This window comes from Pteronotus mesoamericanus, unplaced genomic scaffold, assembly GCF_021234165.1.
Source record: "Pteronotus mesoamericanus isolate MK-2021 breed Mesoamerican mustached bat unplaced genomic scaffold, CSHL_Meso_final scaffold_1186, whole genome shotgun sequence".
Classification (NCBI taxonomy): Eukaryota; Metazoa; Chordata; class Mammalia; order Chiroptera; family Mormoopidae; genus Pteronotus; species Pteronotus mesoamericanus.
Genome location: NW_026555302.1, coordinates 4,705,619 through 4,729,278, shown reverse-complemented (window position 1 = coordinate 4,729,278; position 23,660 = coordinate 4,705,619). Strand labels below are relative to the sequence as shown.

Sequence of the window (23,660 nt, the reverse complement as noted above, 5' to 3'; positions counted from 1 at the left end):
ATGCTTGTGACTATAAAACTCCAGAATTTTCCCCAACACCACAGTCCTGAAAGGGATGTTAAGGAGGATCTTACAAAAAAGTATTGCAATATCCCTTTGTTTTCATTTTAAAGTTTGTAAGCAGTTATGCCCTGACTCCCTGTAATGCCTATTGCTTAGTTTATTTTAACTCCCCGCCCTCCAGATCGCCTGGAAGTTTCTAAAGCTTTAAAGCAGGAATCAGGTGCGGTGGGAAGGCAAACAGGCTGCCGAGAGCAGGTAAGGAGAAGAAATAGCTTTGCGGTATCAGAAAGAGTTTAGAAGCTGGCAACGAGTGACGGTAGCTGCTGGGCTAATTTGCACATTCTAATCTAGGTCTTTGGGCAGCAATAACGTGGGTGTTTGTTCACTTGGCGCCCCAAGCACTGGGGAATCGCGCCCAAGGCGTTGGCAGGGCTCAGACATCAGTAACGGCTCTCTCCTCTCCGCTGCTACCTGATGTTTGAATAAGGTAGTTTTAGACACCTTCTGCACCAAACTAGTTCTTGGTCAAGAGTACAATAACCTGGCGATGAAAAAGGAAATCTTTCCTCTTAAATAACTAAGGCATTAAAGTAAGAGTTAGAAAGAGAAATTATTCAACACTGACATTTTATTTTTTGAACTTTATCACTTTTACAAAACAAAAGGCAGGTATCAAAAACAGCAAAGAATTTATAGAATTTCTGCACCAGTTTTCACATAAGTCAGTAATTATGAAACTGGTGTTCAATGTAAATACTAAACACAGGCTGATTTCCCTCTTGGTCATACGCATTCAGGTGGTTTGTTTTGGAGCTACTGAATAACAACTCTTTATAAGCACCGATCATTTTTCTGGGAGCTGATTTGGTTTGTCCAACAAAGTAAACACTTTTTGCTGTGTGGCATTTTCTTCTCTTAAAAAACACTGAGCTAAAATACAGAATGTGTGTTTGGATCTGAACCAAATCTTCTGAGATCCCAATTACCCTGAAGAACACTGAAGACATTAATAGGGCATACTGAGTACTAGTTACATACCTCATAATGTCTAAGGCAGCTACTCTAATTCTAAGGAAACTAGCATTTCATTCAGAGGCTGCCCAGAGTCTGAACTATATCATAGTTTCCATGTCCTTTCTGATGTAGAGTATTTTTCCCAAACAGGTCCATATTATTGGGACAGAAGTTTTATGCTCATACCCAATAGGCTCTGGTACTTAATAGGTACATTTGTGTAGAGCAAGACTCCTTGCTCCAGACCCTGGTGACCACAAAGAAATCGAGAGGCCATGATCGTTGGATGTGGAGAGGAGGAAGCGCACTCAGACTCACATACTCTGGCGGCGAGCAGAAACAGAGCTGGAACCTGGTAGTGGTCTTCACCTGCCACTTGTTCCAGAAACACATTTTGCTTAAATAAGGGAACTATGGTCCAGTTTTGCAATGTTAGGAACTGCCAGTCTCTCAAACGTATTTTTCATAAGAATCATTTCCTGGCTAGCAATGAGTTAGGAAATTGGCATCAACTTTTCATCAAATTGATCACTATTAGCCAAAAACAAAACCAAAACACAGAAACAGTAAAACAAAAACCACCAGCTAAGAGGGGTTACAAATTGCACAATTAAACTCGAAGGTAAATTATGCTATATACAGACTGGTATACATATCACTGCAACCGTTTTGAGAGCATGAAACACTCCTGTTGAAAAATTCCCTCTATAGCATCCCAATTTTCATGAAAGGAAAATGGATATGTAATATTCTTCTTTACAGAGATGAAAGAGGAAGCAAGAAGGCAAAGCTGAGAGAAACAGATGCTACCCGAAGGGCAGCGGTGGCATTTGGTTGTTTTGGTCTTTGTACCAGCAACTCCCACACCTACAGGCGCTCCCCAGTCCCTGCCGGACTACACGGTTTTCCTGGCAGTCAGCACGCGGACGATGGAGCCCACTCCTCCAGCGGCGAGCGCCTGCAAACGGACCACAGGTAGGTGTTGATGGGCTCGTAAAGAATTCATTCTTGTACCAAGTGAAACGTTTTTCTTAAAGAAGGTTGTGTGCAGTTATTGATTTCAGAACTAATTTTCATAAATATTCCTTGAGCACCTCTTATGCACCAGGCCCTGTTCTTGGCACTGGGGAAGGGTAATAAACAAAACCTTGAGAGTTCCTGACATGTAGTTTTCAAGTAACAGTATGTTCTCGGGGATCTAGAGCATAATGTTCTTGCCTAAAACAGGTGCTCAAATACACATTTAGGATGTGGCTCTGCCCCTACCCTCTGCACTGCCAGGAAGAAGTCCAAACTGGGATAAACCAACCGAAGTTCTATTGAGTCAGTCAGTATTTGCCAGGTTTTTTCCTCCCAAGGGGGGAAAAAAAATTAAGAATTAAGAATATCAAGAATTATTAAGAAATAAGAATTATTATTGAATAGCTAAGAACTTCAGAACTTTGGCTTTACTGTGAAGAATTGGAAGTCATGCTTAAGCATTAGAAGTTTGAAACTCTAGTTAACTTGTGTTCAAAGAACACTTACTGAATACCTTTGTGTACCGGGTACTGTGCTAGATGCTGGGGATACAAAAGTGAATAAACACAGCATCATCGGGTCTACCAGGAAGATACACACACACACACACACACACACTACTATACTGTACTATGCTATGCTATACTATACGAATACTCTACTGTATGAAGCGACAGAGCTATGCTGTGGGGGCTATAAAAGCACAGAGGAAGGCACGTACCTAGCCTGAGGGTGTAAGGAATGTGGAATGGCCAGGAAAGGCTCCCTGGAGAAAATGATACATGAAATGGAAGAGCAGGTGACAGGCTGACACACAAGGGTACGGAGACACTCAGGTGGAGCGAACGTCAGGAGTGAGGTGCAGCAGCGTGAAGCACTGCGGTGTGTTCAGGGAAAGGACAGATCTTGCTGGGGCAAAAGGAGAAAAATGACACAGCATGTGAAGCTGGACGTGCGAGCCTGGGCTTTGTTTTCCAGGTGGCTGGCGTGTAGACCTGGACTCCAAGAGGGCGCTCTGGGGACAGGGCAGAGAACGGACTTGAGGGAGGTGAGCTGGTGGCCGGGAGGCCAGTTTGGGAAGCAAGAGCAACAGACTGGGAATGACGCTGCCAAGAGCTGCACGGAAGAGGCATCTGTGGGGATGACTGAAGAGGATTCAGGAGGTAAGACTGGCAGAAAACTGGTGACTGATGTTAGAAAGAAATGAAGGCTTGGTATGTGCCTCAATTGCTCCAGCTACGATCAGGGAACCGTATCAAGCTTTCCCTCCTCGTGTTTGCTGTGACCCTGAGGCTACACTGGAACTAGGTTACTTGGGTTCCAACGCTGGCTCTTCTATAAATTGAGGATGATAAGGACATTTATATACCTCACAGAGTTGTTCTAAGGATTAAATGAAACGTAATAGTACGGTGCCTGCCAAACGGAAAGTGTTCCATGGATAGGATGACCGTATAAATTATTCTCCAAACTGGTTCACAGGGTGAAAGGGAACTATTCTTAATTATGTTGAAACAACAGGTGTAAACTGGGGCTATCTTGAGAAAACCGGGAGTTATGGCTACCCCACCCATAAATGTTAGCACTTTTATTTGATAGGGTGTGAGGGATGAAGTGGCCTGACCAAGGCTGAACCACCTGTTTTTATCTTACGTGTGTGTATTTTCACTCAGATACGCAGACAATAGCTTCTGAAAAACTGAGTTTTAAGATATTAGAAAATATACCCTTAACACAAAATGTGCCACTTTTAACCATTCTTAAATGTAAAATTTAGTGGCGTTAATTGTATTCACAATATTGTACAGACATCACCCCTATTTCCAATATTTTTTTTTTATCAGCCCAAACAGAAACTCTGTATTATTCAGCATTAGCTCTTTATTCTCCCTTTTCCACAACCCCTGGTGACCTCTAACCTACTTGCTGTCTTTACGAATTTGCCTGTTCTAGATATTTCATATAAGTGGAATCACAGAGTGTTTGTTTTTTTTGTATTTGGCTTATTTTGCTTTGCATAATGTTTTCAGATTCATTCATGCTGTAGCATGTATCAGAACTCCCTTTCTGGATGAAAAAATTTCTACTTTATTCTACTGTAGGTATGTACCACATTTTGTCTATCTGTTCATCTATCTATGGGTACTTAGGTTGTTTTCACCTTCGGCCATTGTTAGGGAATTCTTGATTTTTATTATTTATTTTCTTTTTGTAGGTTCGATTTAGTTCAGAGTTCAAGATTAGGTTTACTACACCATAATCATTAAATAAAAGTACCGCCAATCAGACTCAAGACCAAGGTTAGTAAGCATAGATCAAAACCTTCATTTTCATGCATTTCTTTGTAATAACAAAGATACATAACCAAGAAGTCCAGGTTATCCAGATAAGAGGCGTTGTCACTGTTATTCTCTACTATCAAGGAACCAGTCACCTAGACCTGCAGTTCACAGCTTACCTTTTCGTGCCACTGCAACAACACGGCACTGCTGTTGTCGGAGGGGCTCTCGAAGCCTTTATAAATATACTTCATTAGGAGATCCACACCGTTCTTGTCCAAGGATTGCACTGCCTTTTCAATATCATTGGCTTTAAAAGAGATGAGCACCTTCAAGACAATGCTGCCTGCCCGATCCTGTGGGTAAATAAATGACAGAACATTTAGACAGATGCGTGAGGGGTTACAGTTTTGCAAAGGCCACAGAGAAGCTGACATCTGAGTAAAGACCCAAAGGACATTGGAGAGGACACCTTGGGGAGACTGAGGGAAGTGTTTCAGACAGAGGGAAGGGCAAGCGCTGTTTGTGTGTCTCTGGACCAGCACACACACTGAGGGCAGCCGCGAGGGGCGCTGGGAGGAGCCGCCCAAGATGCCGCAGAGGGAGCGGGCGGACAGACCCCGCGAAGCCTGCAGGCCGCTCCGGGGACTGCGGCTTTCTCTCAGAGAAATGATGTTGAACTCTGTGACAAGAAAAGTGATGCCATCTCTTTTACATTTGAACAGGGTCACTTGGCTGCCATGTTGAGGACAAGCTGGGCTGGTGGGACCGGGCCGAGGCAGAAGCTGGGAGACGGGCTGGGGAGTTAGTGCAATACTACAGGCTGGTCTGACTGTCGTGGGAGCAGAGGGGGTGGCCAAAGCAGACAGATTCTTGACAGAGCGGAAGGTAGAGCTGGAAGGACTTGCTTAGAGAGAGATGTGACAGTTTACCGATTTATTAAATCCAGATTTTAAAAAATCTTCTTTGAACTGTCCTTCTAATAAGTTATGAATAAAACAGTTTCATGTCTACAGTTAAGACTATACATGTAAGATATATAGTGACCTTCATTTAGAATGATCTTTTTTGTTGTTGATAAAACACTATTCTAAGAGTAAAGTTATTTTTTACTCATTTAGCCAAGCAAAGGGAACACTAAATTTACCCTTTCGATAATTCATTTCTCCTCCTACTCAGGACAAAGTAATACTTCCAGCCTAAATACTGGGCAGGGTTTTACGAAATGTTTCTACCACCTCCCGTTACCTTCAGTTTAAAGACTGTTACGCAATTATGGATTTAGAAAGGTATCTTCGCCTCCAGAGCTATAACCTCCCCCCTCAAACTGTGATTAAAAAAACCACTCACATAAAAGCAGAAGGTGGTACAGTGGCAATTTTAATGATGGTCCTCACAGCTTTTGAATACCAAAGAAATTTCTCCCCTTATAAAATTACATAGCCTAGGTAATTATTATGCACTTAACCTAGTTATTACTACGACTCAACTAAGGAGATTCTTGGGGCGCCTAGGATATATGAATAATACGGAGAGTAGGGCCAGACTCTATGCTGCTTCTGAAACAATAAAAAACCAAAGGAAATAGCTTCTTAAGAATTGCTGAAAGGCTGTTCCAGGGAAGGTAACTCACACAGCTTTTCTGAAGGGCAATTTGGCAACACCACACGTATTGAAAGCCTTAAAACTGTGCATTATAAGGCCCTGGCTGGTGTGGCTCAGTGGACTGAGTGCCAGGCTGTGAACCAAAGGGTGGCTGGTTTAATTACCAGTCAGGGCACACGCCTGGGTTGCGGGCCAGGTCCCCAGCTCGGAGTGTGCGAGAGGCAACCACACATTGCTGTTTCTCTCCGTCTTCCTGCCTTCCCCTCTAAAATAAACAAATACAATCTAAAAAAAAAAAAAAGAAAAAAAAGTGCATTCTAAAATCCAGCGATTCACTTCAAGGGGGAAATTAATAATTTACCAAAAATTGTTCACTTCAGTACTGCTTAGGACAAGAGATTAGTTTATATACGAACTGCAGCGCATCTATATGCAGCCATTAAAAAAATGTTATAAAAATAAACTTCTTGCCAAGGAAAGATGTTCATGTACACTGCCATACAATTGAAAAAGGTTATAAAATTCCATTTTCATTTTAAAAAAACACCGAAAAAACTGTGTAAGTATATAGCAACACCTTTTGTATCCTTCCACATCTCTTGGGTTTTGTATAATAAACATTTCATACTTGCATAACTTTACAAAATCTTCAAAAAGTACACCTGTTCATTTTGTAGCAATTTTACTTAGTCATCAAGCCTTTCCTCAAATCTATCCCGGGGCCTCTTCTAAAAACACACAGAACTGATCTATGTCATCTGAACTTAGTGTGTCTACCAGGCAGCATTCTCATGCAACGTAATCAACGTGACAGTGTTAGTTTTCACATGTACACTTTTAACCTACCAAACTACACCATAAGCTCTCCTATGTCAAAGACAGCACGTCTTTAAAATACTCGCTGACGGTGGGGCTGCAGAGGGTCGGGGGAAGGGTGCCAGGGCATCGGCAGAGAGCGCTTGGTCCCCGTGACTCACCTTCACCGCCTGACTCTTGGTGTTGATAGGGGGGTTTTTCAGGGCGGCCTGGAGGGCTGCTGTCATGTTTCCTGTGCTGGAGGTTAAGGGGGAAGCAGCAAAGGGCAGCCCTCAGGAAAGCACTGTATCTACCGGGAACCATTGGTTCTTAAGACTTCGCTTTATGCACGGAAAGAAAAATCACTATGGTCACTAGGTTCAATATGGGAAAATTCAACACGTGGGTTTCAAGTATGTCAACCAAAGATAAAATACTTAAGATGAAAAAGAATATTCGATTAAAAAAATAAAAAGTAAAGCAAAGACCATGTCCTCCTGGGTTCTAATTATCAAATGAACACCTGACTAACCTCTCATTTTCTAGTAGGACACATATGGAAATATTATTCAGTGATATTTATAAAAAACTCTAAAATATGTATCAGAATTATTAGGACCCAAAATGAAAGATCCTATCCTCAACCAAGGCATGTCCTTTTATGTGATTCTAACTGGAAAAAGAAAAGATCAAACTTTTGCCAGGATTATATTCTATATTAATTGAAATGCTGGCAGAAAATGCTGGTCAATTATGCCGAATGGTATACAATACATTAGTAACCTCTCAATATTGGTGAAAAGAGGCATTAGAGAACATGGAGTTCAATGACTTAAGTGATGACAACTTTCTGTTTTGGGTATTTTCTCTTGTATTTCATAAAGGTTATTCAAATGGTCTTAGGCCACACCTATTAAATTCAGTCTCTCTTTGAAAGCACCAGTGGGTTAGCATGTATGAGACACGGAAGGCCAATCAGACTGTGAGAATGTACAGTCTTTCCCCTAAAAGGAAAACCACACAGAACTCACTTGTTCCTCCATCTGTAGGGCCAGACCAGCGTTTATCTCTTCGGGTTGTAACAAGAGTAGAAGAGACAGTATCTTTATAAACAGATCCACTATGTGGGCACAGCAAAGCCATTTAAGTCATTTCGTATCATCTAAAGTAAGTTAGTTTCACAAACATCATTCATCCATCACAAAGAATGTTTCTGGACAGAATAATGTTCACCACTTATTTCCTGAAGGGGAAAAAAAAAACCCCTATGGTTGGTGGTAAGCTGTTATTTTCAGGGTTTAATCAACTAGAGAAGCAGGCTTTTTGTAGAATGGCTCATTTTTAAGACCCCAAACATTTAAGAATTTAAATAATTCAAAATAGCAACAGCTGATTGTGAAAGTTGTGGAAATCAAAGAAACATCTGTATGTTGATAAATGTTTAAGGCTGTATTTTAGGTGCCTTTAAGACCAAATATAGTTCCTACCAAATATTGTCATTCATCTATTCCCCCATTATAATTTAATAGGACATTGATGAAGAGAGTCTACAAAGCCTTCCTTATAAATATACTCAAGAACAATTAGAAATGAGTGGATTCAGTAATTGAGAATCTAAAACTACAGCTTTGGTTATTGCAACATTTACATTTTTCTAAAAAAGATCTGATGCAAATGTTCAAAGTTATGAATATTCAAGTATGCAAAAACAAAACCCAGGAACTGGCAGTCACATTTTAACTAAAATGGTAACGATTTCAGAATTATAAAAATGGTTCTGCTTTGTACAAATGGCTAATGTTTTTCTATTTTATTCATTGGGGTTTATTTGGGATTCTCCACATGCATCGTCTTCTTTCTATCCTCCTTTGCTCAGCAGGTAAAAGCCTCCCAGGTTCCTTCTCAGTGTTTAGGTTGTTTTGTACTCTCGCCCCTTCCCCTGGTTAACAAATTCTGTGGTACCTGTGTTTTGTCAAATACCTTGAAAAAAGGAAAGCCCCAGGCTGAAGGGACAGAGCCTCATTCTGCAAACCCACCTCTCCTGGCTAGGAATAAACTATCCTAACGCTACCAAAACAAAACTATCACAACAAAAACAAAATCGCTAAGGGAAGATGCTCATTCCTCCCCGACAGAAATTCCTGGAGTTGACGTGACCCCAGGAAACAGCCTTCCGGGAGGAAAACTTCAGCGCCCTGATCAGTCTAGATCAGCCCAGGTGCCTCCCCAGCGCCGCCAGGGCGCGGCCGGCACAGCCAGTGTCCCGGAGGCAGGACTCCGGGCGCAACCTGAGGGATCGAGGGGCGTGGAAGGTGCGCTGGCCAGGCTGGTACCGACAGCGGGCCCCTGGGGTCTCGGGACGTCCCGGTGAGAAACAGAGAGCCCTGCCACCTCGGAATGGGGGACCCCAAAGACACGGGCTCAAGCCTCCGGACGCTGCAGGCAGCTCCAAGCCCGTCCCCCGGGAGGGGCCCGCCCCCTCACACCCAGCAGGCGCGGGGTCGAGAGGGAAGGGCCAGGTCGGGTGGGGTGGGGTGGTGGGGGAATGCAAGGATATTGCCGCAGGCAGGAGTCCACCTCGCCCTCGTCGGGCCCGGCCTGCCCGTCGCCCCCATCTTCCTCGTCCACGAACTTGTTCTCGTCGTACTCATCTACGTCCACCTTCCGGAACCGGGCCGACGACACCGTGTTCTTCGACATCCCCGATCCGGAGCGGTGGCTAAGGCCTCTTCTTGGTGCTGCCTCTCGCTCAGTGAACACAGCCCGGCAGGAACCCGAAGCCTGGTGCCTTCACTTCCCTCTTCCGCTCTGGGGCGTCGCCGGCAGCCCCGGCTCGGGCGGTTCTGGGCCTGCGCGATGGCCACAGTCCTTCCTCCTGAGGTTCCTGCAGTGTTCAAGCCTCCCACGCCGCCCCTGCACTCCCCGGGGAGCGCGCGCGAGGTGGGGAGCGCGCTGGAAGCAGTGCGCAGGCGCAGACTCTCAGCAGGAAAGGGGCGGGGCGAAGGAGGCGGGGGCGGGGCAGGGGAGGGCACAAAGCGCTGCCGCGGGCAGCGGTAAGAGGCGATTGGGCGTCCGACTCAGCCACGTGATCCTGAGGGGTTTCCATAGAAACGCTTCTCTGCGGTCCAGTCTAGGGGGTCTTAGGTTGGCTGCGATGGACGCTGGAGGCGGTTGGCCTTGGTTTTTGCTGCCGCCGTCGCTGCCAACGACCTGTCATCCGGGTCCTGCGTAAGGTCCGGCTGGGCCGGGCTTGCCCGTGAGGTGGGATGGACTGGTTGTCGGACCAAGTGCCCTGCAGCTGGCAGGAGTATGGGGCGGAGTGATGCACTGCCGGGCGCCCAGTATCGTTCTACTTGGCGGAGACATTGCTTCGGGCCGCGCGCTGCCCGTGGCTGCGTGCCCGAGCGGGAGCCCCTTTCCCGGGGTTGGAACGACGCTGCGCGGCGAGCGGGAGATCCCCAAGGACAGAACCGGAAGGTCGTATCCATCTGTCAGTGCTGTGTGACAGCACCGCGGCGGCACCTGCAGAACCCGAGCTAGGTACCACATCCCCTGGGAGGGAGGGGGAGGTGTCTGGGCAGGGCCTGGGGTCCGATGGCAACACTGGGGGGAAGCTGTGGTATGTGTGTAGGTCATCATTGGCATTTTAAACAAGTGGTCATTTGGGGCAAGAGTGCTAGAAAAGCTACAGTAGGGGCGAGTTAACGTTTTCTGGTGTTCAGGGGCAACAAAATGGGTAAGAATTAGTGGCCGCCATACCTTTAAGATTTGTGTTTGTGATTTAAGACTTATGTGATCCCTCTGGGCCAGCTTTTTATTTTGACATCCCCATTTCTGAGAGCATAGCTCTTAGCGAAGAGGGACAGGCACTATAACTGAGGAAATGTGCTGTGTGTATGACACTGAAGTATAAATGTTTTCAGAATAAAATTCACTTGGGTATTTGGCTGACTCTCAGATGGGTTTTATGTTTTCCTGACGTCCCATGAGGTCTGGTTTAATTCCACCTCTAGCGCAAGGCCGACTGTTGCCCTGTTAAGTACTCCAATTCTTGCCTCCTGTGCTGTATTGAAAAGGGCGCTGGGCTTATAATCAGTAAATCCTGGGTCTGAGTTTTGACTCTTCCGCTCAGTCTATTTGATTGAGGCATGCCGCTTCAAATTCTGGATCTCAGGTTCCTCGCTGCTGAAGCGGGGCTGATGATGTGTACTTAACAAGATTGTTCTGAGTGTTAAACACAAGAAAGTGTTTTGAAGCTCTAAAATTCTACACAAATGTGAAATGCATGCTCCCTGTACATTGATTTTGGCACTAATCATAGAAATCACCTCATGATATATTGCATTTTACCTTGCCCCCTGGAAGAGAAGGAAAGATTCTGGAGTGTGAGGCTGTCTTATATTTCTTTTGGATCTTCCTTTTGGGTCTGGAAGGTACTCAATACATTCAGGTACTCAATTATTCCCTGATGAATGAATACATTGTGAAAGGCATGACAGTTTGAGAATCACATTGAGAACAATGTACCAGTAAAAAGAGGGAAAAAAGATCTCAAAATCAAATATTTGTTGGACACATATGCATATATATGGAGAGAGAGAGAGAGAGAGAGAGGAGAGGGAGATGCAGAGATGAGGTAGAGAGACAGAAGCAGAGAGAGACAGACAGTGAGAGAGAACCCTCAGGGATGCATTGTTTTTCATTGGGAGGAAGAAGCAATGTGGCATTTTTCTTTTCCCAATTAAATTACCCTTCTAAGAGGTGTATCATTTAGGCAATGAAGTGACATTTCTCTAAATTAACATTTAAGTTATGAACACGCTGGTAAAAACTTCTCCAAGGGCTGTCTTAAGGCAGCAAAGGAAAATTTTCTACCTGTTGGTAGTCTTTATTTTAAAAAGCCTTCTACCAAAGTATCAGAGCGTTACTGTGGTGAATGGTGTTATATAATTTAGACTAAAGATTTTTAAATATTCTCTTTTCCGTTTCAATTTTTTGCTAACTTTAGTAAGAACTAAACAATATGCTTGTTTAGATGCTACAGAGAATTGTACTTTTTGTTTTTCTAAATCAAGATTTTTTTAAAGAGAACGTTGAACATTAGAAGCACTATTGAGAGCAAATGGAAACAAGGATTCAAGAGCTAATACATCCCTTCTCTTATGTTTCTGTTCTTTTATATTAGGTCTTACTTAGGAAATTCCTTTATTACTTCATTTTAGAATTGATAAAGAATCCCAGAATAGAAATCAACCTAAGGGAATAGCGAGGGAGATTTTAAAAAATCGAGTTGCTCAAGGGTATAATTGTTCCTGATTGTTCAGAATTTTGCTCTGTGTGTTGAATGTGTTAAATACAATGAATTAATTCTCAGCCACATAATGCATATTATGTCTGAGGTGCAGTAATGCCCAAAACATGCGTTTCCAATGAAATTCATTGTCTAACAATAAGTACCTTGTACATATTAGGTAACACAACATTTCTATTTAATGAATTAATACCCTGCTAAAATAATTTGGACTCATATGTAGAGGCTACGCGTTTTTTAAGGAACTCATTCATTGCCCCTCTAAAGTGTTGGGGAAGGTGGTTTGACCAGAGGCAGGGGGCACACAGCACGACACACGGGTTGTACCACAGAAATGTATGATCCTATTGATCAATGTCACCCCGGTAAATTCAGTAAAAAATTTTTCTATGTGAAGAAACCTGTCCTTAATTATGTTTTCATTAAAAAATACACATTATTCTACTTTCTTGCAAATTACAAATATCTAATGTTAATCATGGTACTTCATTCATTTGAGGTAATATTATTCTCCCTATTTTAATTTTCCAAAGAAATGCTTATCCCTGACATAGAGGAGCCATAGGTTTTAAGACTTTTTATTTATTGTGTAAATAACCTGGTTTGGTTCAATACTGAACCAATACTGAATTTTCTGGAGGATACTGAATTTTCAGTATTGAACCAAATTTAATACTGAATTTTCTGGAGGATAATGCTGCATGGTAGTATATAGCTTCTTATCTTCTGTGATAATGCAAACAGCCATTCTCACAAAAGATCTTTTTAGTTGGAAAGGGGTTTGATAAAACTATCTTGTGATAGGTTTTTCCTTTCATATATTTTAAACCAGGTACTCTTCCTACAATGCGCTTCATTTCCCCAGCCTTGCCACTAAGTACTTAACAAACCAAGACCTTGCATCCTTCAGCATGGCAGGATTATTTTTTGAAATGGCAGTGAGCTCAGTATTATGTGTTATAAATATAAAATAAATTTCAGTTCTGGCAATGATGATTTAATCTCACTGTTCTCTAGCAACATAATTACTACAGGAGAAAAAGATTTGTTAGCATGTTACCCATAAACTATATTATGGTAAAACGTTTTTACTTAATATCCAAATGAACTGGTTCTATGTTGACAGCACCAATCTTCAAAACTTCGTTTTTTCTTTGTGATTAATTTTAGCTTTACATAATTTTATGATTACACATTGAGATAGAATAATAGGATGAACTATTTTACAATGAGACCTTTACTTCTTTATGTGTTAGTACTTCAAAGACTAAAACATTTAAATCTGTACTCTTGTCTTGGAAAAAAAATTTTAGTGCTAAATGAAAGAGTAAACCTTGTGTGTTAAACATTTTTGTGAATGGGACTATATTTCTATAATTTTTTACCTGCTTATGATAACATAAACAGAAGCTATGGATTTAAACATTTATCTATTCCATATTCTTTCATATTACTGGGGTCTGGTATTAATGCTAACGGTTGTTTTAAGGTTATATTTCTTGCCAGAGTATACAAACAGTATTTGAAATCATGATAATTTACTTCTCCAATATTAATGTAACATTTGTTTTTCTCATCTTGTTACATTAGCGAGGCTCTCAAAACACTTAAAAAATTGGGTGCTAGTATGCTTCTCTTCTTTGTTTCTATTTTAGCAGAAATGTCTATAGTATTTGATCAGTTTATATTTTCTCTTGCTTTATGATCTTTAGGCATGATGGCTGAAATTATCAAGTGCTTTTTGGGGGCAGCTAATGATAAAAACCATGTAGTTTTTGATTCTTTAATTTATGAATATAATGAAAATTATATTTATATATTTTTCTGCACTGAACCATTTCATATTGCTCGAATAAACTCTATTTGGTTATTATTTTAATTGCTTGCGAAATTTGATTAGTGTTTATGTCGTTTATATGATTTCAGAATCTCTAAGTCAGATTGGTTCATAGTTTTATTTCTTTGCACTGGCCTTTATCCAGTTTTGATATTATTGTTAGTCTAGCTTTGTAAGGTGAACTGAGAAGATTTTCACCTTTCTTTCCCCCTATGCTCTGGAATATTTTGAATAATACAAAGTTGCCGTGCTATTTTTTCTTTGAAAGTTATAGTCTGTGCTTACAAAATATCTAGTCTCACTAATATTTTTAGAGGTAGATCTTTGAGCCTATTTATCTTTTGTCATTATTGACTCGTTTGGTTTTCTTTCTCTTTTTCAGTCAATTTTAGAATTTATGTTTTCCTAGTAAATCATGCATTTCATCTAGATTGTCAATTTTTTGGCAAGAAGTTGCAAAAAATACATATTCTTACAATTATTCTAGCTTATTCCATGACCATGGATATATGGCTTTTCTCATTGCTACTTATTAAGCAAAATATTAAAAACAACATTTTTTCTTCTCCTAACCTGATTGTCACAAATTTTAGAAAGACTTTTACTTCTTACAGAAAATAGTCATCTCAGACCTATTTATAGTTGTGATAGAATCTGAAAGCTCTTACAATTCCTATCCTTTTCTACTACCTATCATCCTATTAATATTTTATTAATAATAGCAACCACTTGATGAGTGTTTATTTTTTCTTAGACATTTGGTTAATAAGCTCTTTATGGTACTAACATTATTTAATCCTTGGAGTAGCTCTAGGGCCTAGGAATTGGTGTTCCCATTTTATGGATGAGAAAATTAAGGCTCAGAGAGATTAGGTAACTCTGTCAATGATACTCAGCTAACAAGCAGCAGACTGGTGAGGGAATTAGGGCTCTCAGATTCTGAAACTTGTGCTTTTACTCACTCCATGGAATTATTGCTCTGATGCATGCAAATAAAGCTGAAAGGATCCTTAAAGAAGATCTCGCTCAGGTCCCTTGTCTTTCAGATGAGGAAGCAGAGACTCCCTGCCTAGGGCCATGCGTCTTTATGCTTTCTTAGCAGTCTCTTGTTGAAGGCTTAACCGTATTGGCCTGGCCTCCTTGACCTAACATTCTTCATTGTAGCCCCAGTCTCACCTATCCAGCGCAAAAAATTTAACTGCCCAAAGCCCTTTTCTTTTCTATAGTTCTGCAACATTTCTCTTTGTTATACACCATTGACATCCAAGATCATATTTGAAATACTTACCTAATAGGGGGACTGGGAGGGTTAAATGAGTTAATACATGTGAAGTATTTAGAAAAGTACTCGACATGTAGCTCTCAGTAAATGTTAGGTAGTAATATTTTTAATTAGTATAGGTTGCCATGAAGCTTTCCTTACTTGGAAATAAGATGAATGACGTTACATTTTGCGAGTTAAGTATTTTGGTTTGCGTGTACTATGAATCAAAAGAGATGCGTGACAGCACTGTAAAGAGACAGGTTTGCGCCCAGGCCAGCAGGATTAAAGTGTGGCTCGACGAAATGTTCTGGGGCCTCCTCACCACTGTCCAGGGGGCAGGTGCCCTTGTGTACATCACATCATTTCCTTTCAAGGGGCAGATGCCCATCCTGGGTAGCCAGAGCCTGAGAGCACTATCATCTGAATCACGTAATGAGCTCCTTTAATGCACAAAGTAAACTTCTGACTACAGTTTGGCTTCTCCTGTGGTTTATCCACATGGCAAAGCTGTGTGGGCAGAACAACTGAAACGTCTGGCTGCATATCCAGTTGTCAGTCGCACTGGAAATCAGTAGGTCAGCTTTCTGCCTCTACACATCCATCCTGGGAGCTTCGTTGGCCCAGGTATGCTCCTGATTAATAAATGCGCTCTCCCTGTATTGACTAAGTAGTAGCTGAACTTTCAAAGCTGAGGGTCAAACCCTGGACCATGACAGACTGACCAAGGTAATGCTTCCCGGTCCCACCATCATCAGTGTCTTGGGATAAAACTCCCTGCCTTTTTTTGATTACTGCACCCGCTAATCATTTATTGGCTTGTATTTTCTTTATTGGAATTTCAATATGTGTGGTGGCAGTGATAATTCTTCTATATCACCATTTCCAGTTTGTGGAAGGGAGGTGGAACATTCCAGCTCCTAGTCATCCCTAAGTCCCTGGCCCAGCCTGACGCGACCGAGAACCCATCGTGGGGTGAGTTAGGAGACCTGATCGTTGCACTGAACGAGCTCACTCCATGAAACCGCTGCTCTGTGTGCCATCTCAAAGCAGACAAAGCTGAAAGGAACCTCAAAGATGATCTTGCCCATGCCCCTTGTCTTTTCGATAAGGAAATGGTACTCACCTAGGGCTGTCTCTCTTTCTGCTCTCTTAATAGTTTCTTGTCTAAGTCTTGACTACATTGGCCTGGAGTCATGACCTGTCAGTAACATTCTTCTTCCTAGCCCCTGTCTTATCTACCCAGTACAAAAATTTAACTTTTCTATAGTTCTGGCAACATCTTTCCCTTTGTTATATACTATTGGTATCCAGAGTCACCTTTGAAATCCAAATTCGTCATAAATTTCAGACTGTGTTTCTATCTGGATCCTTTGTAGCCAGATTGATTTTGGAGATAGATTTTGTGGCAACTAATTGGATCTACTTTTTTTTTTTTTTTTTTGAGGAGCCTACAAGGTGGACAGGTAGTTCCTGCTGGGCTCTCACCAGCCGATCTGGCCAGAAGCTGTAGAGCTGGCTCCCAGGCCTCGCTGGCTTGCTGGCGCCGTTGTTCAGGCCACCTCTCTTCTCTTACAGTGATTGCAGATGCTCACTTTGTTGCATTGGGTTCTTTTTAAACTCTATATCCTAAATCATAGACACGATTTTATGACTTAATAAACTTCACAAGTACCTCCTTAAATAATAATTACTGTATACCCAAAATACAGTTCTAATGCTTTTATAAAAATTTCAGGTTAACAATAGGAATTTCTTTAAAAATTTTTATTTATTTTAATCACAACAGGAATTTCCATTTTAAACATTTTCCTTTTCTTTTAAGAGGAATGTGAGGCAGCAAATGTGAATTAATTAAACACCAACATGGTGTAATGAGCATGCTCAGAGGGCTCGTCAAAGAGCACTTCCTGAGAAGTGTGTTTTGAACAAGATTTTGAGAAGGTATGGATATGCACTGGTGAAAAAAAGTGGTCAGAAAAAAGGAAGTAAAACAAATTACCAATATGCACTGGGGGGCAATATCAGAAGGAGGAAGAATGGATGCTCACAACAACAACAACAACAACAACAACAACAAAAATATGTCCTTTGAAGAATAGTTAAGTGGCCACTTGGCTAGAATGGAGGAGAATATTGAGGAGCAGTGACTGGTAGTTTTGAGATGTAGATTCACAGCCTTGCTACCCATAGTTTGCCTGGATATGGTGCTAGATCCTAAAGGGGAACTAAAGAAATGAAAGAGACAATACTTGGCCTATGGGAACTTACAATCTTGCTGGTGAGACAGGGCAGCAGGAAGGTAGAGGTGGAGCCTTGAGAGCCAGTATGAGTGGCTTGGATATTATAAGGCGCGTGATGGAAAGAGCCTTCAGAGAGTCTCATGGGCCATCCCGCCTCTATCATCTGCTCAGGCGGGAGAGGACTACGCTGGTGAAGATCAAACCGAGTGGGTGGCTACATTTCAAAAATCAATTTTTGTAGCTCTATCTAATCAATTAGCAGAAGAGCTTTCTCCCCACACAGAACTAGTTCGAATCATTTTAGAAAAAAAAATGGGCTGCCTAAAATCCTCGTCCACAATGAACAATTAATGGAAAATCACTGGTTTTCTTTTGGAAATAGCACTTAAGGCCAGTAACTTCAGGCTGTTCTCCAATTTTACAGCAAATTTTTATACTAAAACCAATTTAGGAAGCTATTTAGTTTATAGGCTTTTTTTAATGGAAAGATGATACGAGTAGACCAGAATAATGACGTTTTCTTTACCATTTTGATAGTCACTTTCAAAATAAAGGGAAGATATTAAGTTGCTTATGGAAACATTTTGGATTATGTTTAAAATAGTGTCACTTTATAATAGTTAAGATGGTAAATAATTCAGATTTTGCCTACAGTGTATCAGTTTATCCCATCTCAGATCATACCTAAGAGAGAAAGTTTCCAGATTTTTGTTGGCTTTCCTGGAAGTCCTCCGGTAATTATTTGGTCTTATGTTACAGGAATGTAGATTTTATTTTCTCCCTTTCTTTTTCTTCTTTTCATCTGCCTCGTTGTTACTTACAGACTGCTCTGTGACTTCTGCTGTCCCCGCTGGCACTGCAGTAGGAGGCCTCCTGAAGTCCTTGGCTTCCTGGAATGACCTTTGGGGCATATTTAAGTGCCTTACAACATTCCTGGGTTTGTATGGGTTTTGACCTGCATGGATCAGTGGCCGGTCTCTTAAAGGCACAAGCACAAAGATGACGGGAACCCTCAGGTCTGGCGGCAGATGGGGTGGCGCTTGTCCACTCGTCACTTGAAGAGACTGTCCAGGAAAGACATTGTTGAAGGGGTAGCTCCCCAAAGCTGCCTGGGCTGTGATGTTCTGATGCTCTTTTGCCTGGGAAAGAACATCAGTGAAATAAGGTTTCACTCCCGTTATGGCGCCAATTTCATACGCGTTGTGCCTGTCAGCCAGCGCTCTCCCCATTAGAATGGGCTGGAAAACAGTTGATCCGAAAACGCCGCTCACAGCATTGTCAAGGAGAAAATGCCAGATCCCACCACTTAGCGGGCTCAGAGTGACCTTTGGCCACAGGCTAGCCAGGCTCCGGAGAGCTTCGCGGTTCCACGCCAAGGCAGGAAAGTCAGTGCCAGTGTGATAGAGCTGAGAGAAGTAAATACTAAGCGTGACGTCTGGATGCATGATCAGGAAATTGCACATTTCGCTGATACAGCAGTGGTCGGCTTCATGGCAAGGGGAGCCGCCGGCATACAGGATGATATGCCTGATGCCATCGCGATTGTAGATGGCCGAGTCAAAATAACCGTTCGTCTCGAATAGCATTGATTCTGGATGAGTATTATTCGCACTGCAACTGCTGGCATGACCCTTTTGCATGAGGCTTCCAGTAGCAGTTTTCAGTTCGTGAAACATGAGGTGTTTTGTTTGAGCATGTGTTGGCCTGTAAGGGAATCCAAAAATCAGATAGAATTCTGTGTAGGAAACTCTTGCTTCTTCACCTGTCCGAATATGGTAAGGACAATTAGAGCAATCTAGAGAGAAGCTTAGCCAATAATAAGGTTTTACTATTGTTCCACGGTTTGCTAGGTATTCCTCAAATAACGGTTCCATTGCTAGTTTTATTGTCTTCTAGCTGCAAGCCTAAACAAGGAAGAGAAAAATATAGATAAAGCCAGTGCAGGAAAAACTAAAGACAGCGCATTAATTTACTGAGTCATATTTTTCTTTAAAGTAGGCAGTGTGATAACCATGGTAGCATTCTTTGAGTCTAAAAGATAATTATATATATCCATTGCTTATAAAGCTCAGGATTCATCTTTGAGACTCTTAGGGAGGGGGAGGAGACAAAACAGAAAGACGTAATACACCTTCCCGTTTCATAGATTCTGAGGCAACAGAGCTCATGGGTTAGTGGTGATTGTGGCGCGGGGTGGGGGGTGGGGTGGGGGCAGGGGGTTGAAGGTGGAAGAGAGTATAGCGGGGGATAAATGGTAATGGGAAAAAATACAATAAAAAAAAGTGCCAGGTGAGTATTCTTGGGTCGTGGATACTCATTCATCAACATCTGAGAGTTTTATTTCCAGTGGTGGGTTTTGTTAGAGCATTTTGGAAATTTTACTATTCCAAAAGCACATATGGTTCTTCAGGATACTTGAGATAGTTTCTGGGATGTTAAAACCAAAAAATGGAGATCTTTAAGTAGTTTTTTTCCTTTAAAAAATATTCCTTCAGTCATCATTGTTCCCAGGCAACAACTGAGGGATTGTAACTTTTTATTATACCCATAGTACATGTTTCTTGTAGAATTTTTAATAATACTGACACATAAAGGAAAAATAAAACTCACGCCGGTTTGTATCAGTTTACATTTCCGTTACCGTTACCGGCCTGTTCCCTCCAGCCTTTCTGCTTCGTGTGTGTGTGATACACAAATAAAGTCGCGTTTTATACTTTGCCTTTTCATTTGTCATGAGCATTTTTCCTCATCATTAAAATTCTTGAAAAAAAACTACAGCATTAATGGCTAATTAGCATTTTATTACATACCTATAGCTTTCAGGTTCTTGTGTCATTATTTTAAATAACACTTTCATGAATATTTCTTTAAATAAATCATTCGTATCTCTGATTCTTTTCTTCAGTGTGGAAATACTGGAAGTCATATTCTTAGATCAAACTTTCTGACATCCCTTCCTAGGAAGGTGTACCGATTTTATCACATTCTCTCCCACTGTTGTTTACAACACCCTCTGCCAGCTTGCAAAATGAAACTTCTCTTTGTGGTTATAATTTGTACCTTTTCAACTTCTAGTGAGGCTGAACACCTTTTCACATGCTTATTGGTCTGTAGTACTTATTCCTTTGAGAAATATATTTGGTCCCTTTCCTTTTTTGTATGTTTGTTTGAGGTTTTTCCTTGTTGATTTGCAAGAACTGATGTGTCAAGAATATTAGCTGTCACATTTGTCGCAAATATTTTACCTGGGTTATAGAGCCTTTTAATCGTGCTTATGGTATTTTAATTGCACTAAATTTTTCTTTTTTATGTGGTCTGATATTTATCCTTATGATTTATTTTTTTACTAATGAATTTAGAAAAGGCTTTCCCATCAAAGGGGAGTTAAGTATCCCCTATATTTTCTTCTACTACTTATAGTTTCATTTTTTACATTTAACATTTTGTCCAGGTAACAAAACCGATAAAGTGACCATTGCAGCAAAACCTATTTTTTTACTTTCCAAAATCTAATTTATAACTTCCAAAGTATTTCTTGCAGCCTCTGATATGGACACCCTTTAATCAGCTTCTGTCTCCCTCAACCCAGATCACCTCAGTCGTTGCGGTGTGTGGCCTCCGGGCTGAAACCTGCACAGGTCCTTGTATAACCCTGCCCTGGACAGAAGGTACTTTGGGACGGCAATCCAGCTGTAGATGGAGTGTGACTTCGCTTATGTCACGGTTATCGTAATGGCTGATATTTCTGCAGTAACTCTGGGCGTCACATACCCGTCGCATTCCAGATTTCTCTGACCTCTGTCCTGTCAGCTTAGTCCAAAGGAAGGGGGGTTTGCCTCAGTTTCCTCATAAGCGTTGTATTTTTCTGCTGAAAGTGATTTCCAGCCCTGAGGCTTCCTAGACCTTAGGTAGCTTTTCCTGGGGTCCCTGAACTCTTTCTGCATAACCCTTGGCAACGGATCTGTCACCTGGGACCTGGCCCGGTCTGCTGCTTGATCCTGAGCCTTGACTGTCAGCATCTCCTGCTCTCTCAGTCTTACTCGTTGGACTGGGTGTCTCTGAAGATCAAAACTTGCTGAAACCAAGCCCAAAGTCTCACTCTTTTTTGAATATTGTCCCCTGGGTGTCGGCCACCGTTGGGTGGCACACCTGATATCCAGGTTACTACTCAAATTACTATTTCAATTCACCCATAGAAAATTCACAGATTGGTTTGGCTAAAATGTTATGGAAGCAGCACCGAGAGGCCCTTTTCTGAGCGCGCGCATGTGTGTGTGTGTGTGTGTGTGTGTGTGTGTGTGTGTGTGTGTGTGTGTGTGTGTAGGGGGGTGTTCGGTGGGTGGAGTTAACACTATAAAAGGGTCCCAGAATTACCGTTTGGGGAAGCAGAGCTTTTGGCTTCTTTCAAGACCCAGGCGGGATGGGAGCTCCCAGCGGCTTTCCCGAGCGCTCCTTCCTTTGCCGTCGCCCTCCCCTACGGCCATTGGAGCAGAGGAAGGTGCATCGCCCTCGAGGGCGAGTGGCCTTCATCCTAACGGAGGGAGCTCTGGAGTTTCATTCTCGCCCCAGGCTTCTAGAGCCAGCCAGCTGGGGCTCCTTTGTGGGCGGCCGTTTGATCTCCCCCACCTGAAGGGAAACAGGAAAGAACGGTTGCCCTCTTTGAACTCCAACAGAACTTGTTCCTGTCGCCCATTAGCCATTGATCACCGTACTGGTAACTAGTGGTATGTGTCCTTTCGTTCTCCCCTAACCAGCAGAGAGATGCCCGGTGAACCCAGGGCCGGGCTGGCTCAGGCTCTTTCCCCAGCCTCCCGTGTCCCTGTCACCGGTCCTCTTCCTTCTGCCTTGCTGTGCGTGGGGCACGCGTCTGGCCCTCGCAGCGCAAAGGTGCGGGCGGCGGGCGGCGGAGACCTGCGCAGCGATAGGCGGCGCTGCTGCCCCGCCAGGGGGTCCTGAGCGCAGGCAAAGCCCGTTTGCACCAGAGTCGCTAGAGAACGAAGTCAGCCCTCCCCAGTCTGTGCACAATCTGCTCGCAGCTAAAAACAAATGTTAACAGTTAAAATTACCGTCGTTTTGTCTCCAGGCTTGGATCACACTCCAGGTGTTCTCGGAGATGGTCCATTTTCTTCTTTACCCTCTTAAAGTTCCCCTTTCAAGTAGCTTCAGACGGCAACTGTGCTGTAAAGATTCACCTCCTATTACCGGTTCAGGACTTTTTCACGGTTTGTGTCTATAGTTCGTTTGAACTTTGCTTTTCCAAGTTAGAAAGGCCTTGCTGAGGTGCCGCTGCTTCTAAGAACACTGTTGAATTGGTGCCATGGTAACGTTTGCAAAAGAAGCTACTGCTAGGAGACGGCTCTGACACTTAGTGCTTCATTTGCATTTCAAACCACCTGTTCCAAAGATGAAAATACACAGGAATGCATGTTCCACTCGGGAAAAAACCGTAATATCTGACTGCTTGAGTGAACGTGTTGGGTTTTTACCCCTCTCCTGGCCGTCAGAATCAAGTTCTGAGGTCAAGTTTCTCCTCATGTGGAATAGGTTCTGGGCTTGGTGTGTGGACAAGTTTTGCTGGTTCTGTGGCCTGTGGAGGCTCTGGGCTTCTCCGTGAGAGCTTTGCCCTTCCCTGAGCGCGAGGCCCCAGGGAGAGGAAGCCCAGACTGGACTTCCCCAAAGGGAAGTGCTTTCTACTAATAGGCCACCCTCCCTTGGAGGGGGAGCTCTTTATTTGGCCTATACCTGGGTTATTCTGTGCTAGCAGTTTCCTTCCTCTTACAAGTTCCCTGGGAGGCTCTTGCTATCAATATGTATGTGGTTCCCTCCAGTTTAAGAGACAGTTGTGGCCCTCTCTCTGTGGCTGAAGGAAGAGCCACTTGTCCTCATCCATTCGTTGCCCTGGCCCCTCATCTCCACACCATTTCCTGGGACACTAGGCATGGGGACAGTCACATTCACTCTTGGATTGTCCCTCCTTTCCTCCCTCAGGCCACTGGAAGGAGTGAATGCTGATCACTGTCTTTGATTTCCCTCACTTACCACCAGAAGCTCTTATGCATATATACTGCTCTACAAGTCACCCATCAGGGATAATGGAAGCACCTAGAAGCCTTCCTGCAGCAGCGTCACCAACTCTGAACCCGTTTCTCATAGTCAGATGTCCGCTCTCCACACCAGCAACAGTCCCCTGCTAGTGGAGCTCTGTCATGCTGATCGGTGCATTCGTCACCTCCTCAGCGAACTACCTTCCGGCTGTGTCTCCCTCAGGCTGCCTTTGGTACCTGTTCGCTCC

At 42.7% G+C, this 23,660-nt stretch overlaps 3 protein-coding genes across 4 annotated transcripts in view; 1 reads left to right on the top strand and 2 right to left on the bottom strand.

Annotated features, from left to right (window-relative positions):
* Positions 1-630: 630 nt before the first annotated feature.
* ARPC5 (actin related protein 2/3 complex subunit 5) lies at positions 631-9,649 on the bottom strand. The gene is made up of 4 exons (XM_054587674.1): positions 9,274-9,649; positions 6,899-6,971; positions 4,496-4,672; positions 631-1,975 (listed from the first exon to the last, which is right to left on the bottom strand). Exons 1-4 carry the CDS (start codon positions 9,414-9,416, stop codon positions 1,913-1,915), a joined length of 456 nt encoding a protein of 151 aa, XP_054443649.1. The 5' UTR covers positions 9,417-9,649; the 3' UTR covers positions 631-1,912.
* A 322-nt stretch (positions 9,650-9,971) lies between these two features.
* Positions 9,972-23,660, top strand: part of RGL1 (ral guanine nucleotide dissociation stimulator like 1) — a 212,048-nt gene continuing 198,359 nt past the window's right edge. For both annotated transcript variants that reach the window (XM_054587672.1, XM_054587670.1), the window contains exon 1: positions 9,972-10,256. The gene's annotated coding sequence lies outside the window, so the exon portion shown is untranslated. The remainder of the gene's footprint in view (positions 10,257-23,660) is intronic.
* APOBEC4 (apolipoprotein B mRNA editing enzyme catalytic polypeptide like 4) lies at positions 18,139-19,242 on the bottom strand. The gene has a single exon (XM_054587673.1). The coding sequence runs from the start codon at positions 19,240-19,242 to the stop codon at positions 18,139-18,141; it is 1,104 nt and encodes a 367-aa protein (XP_054443648.1).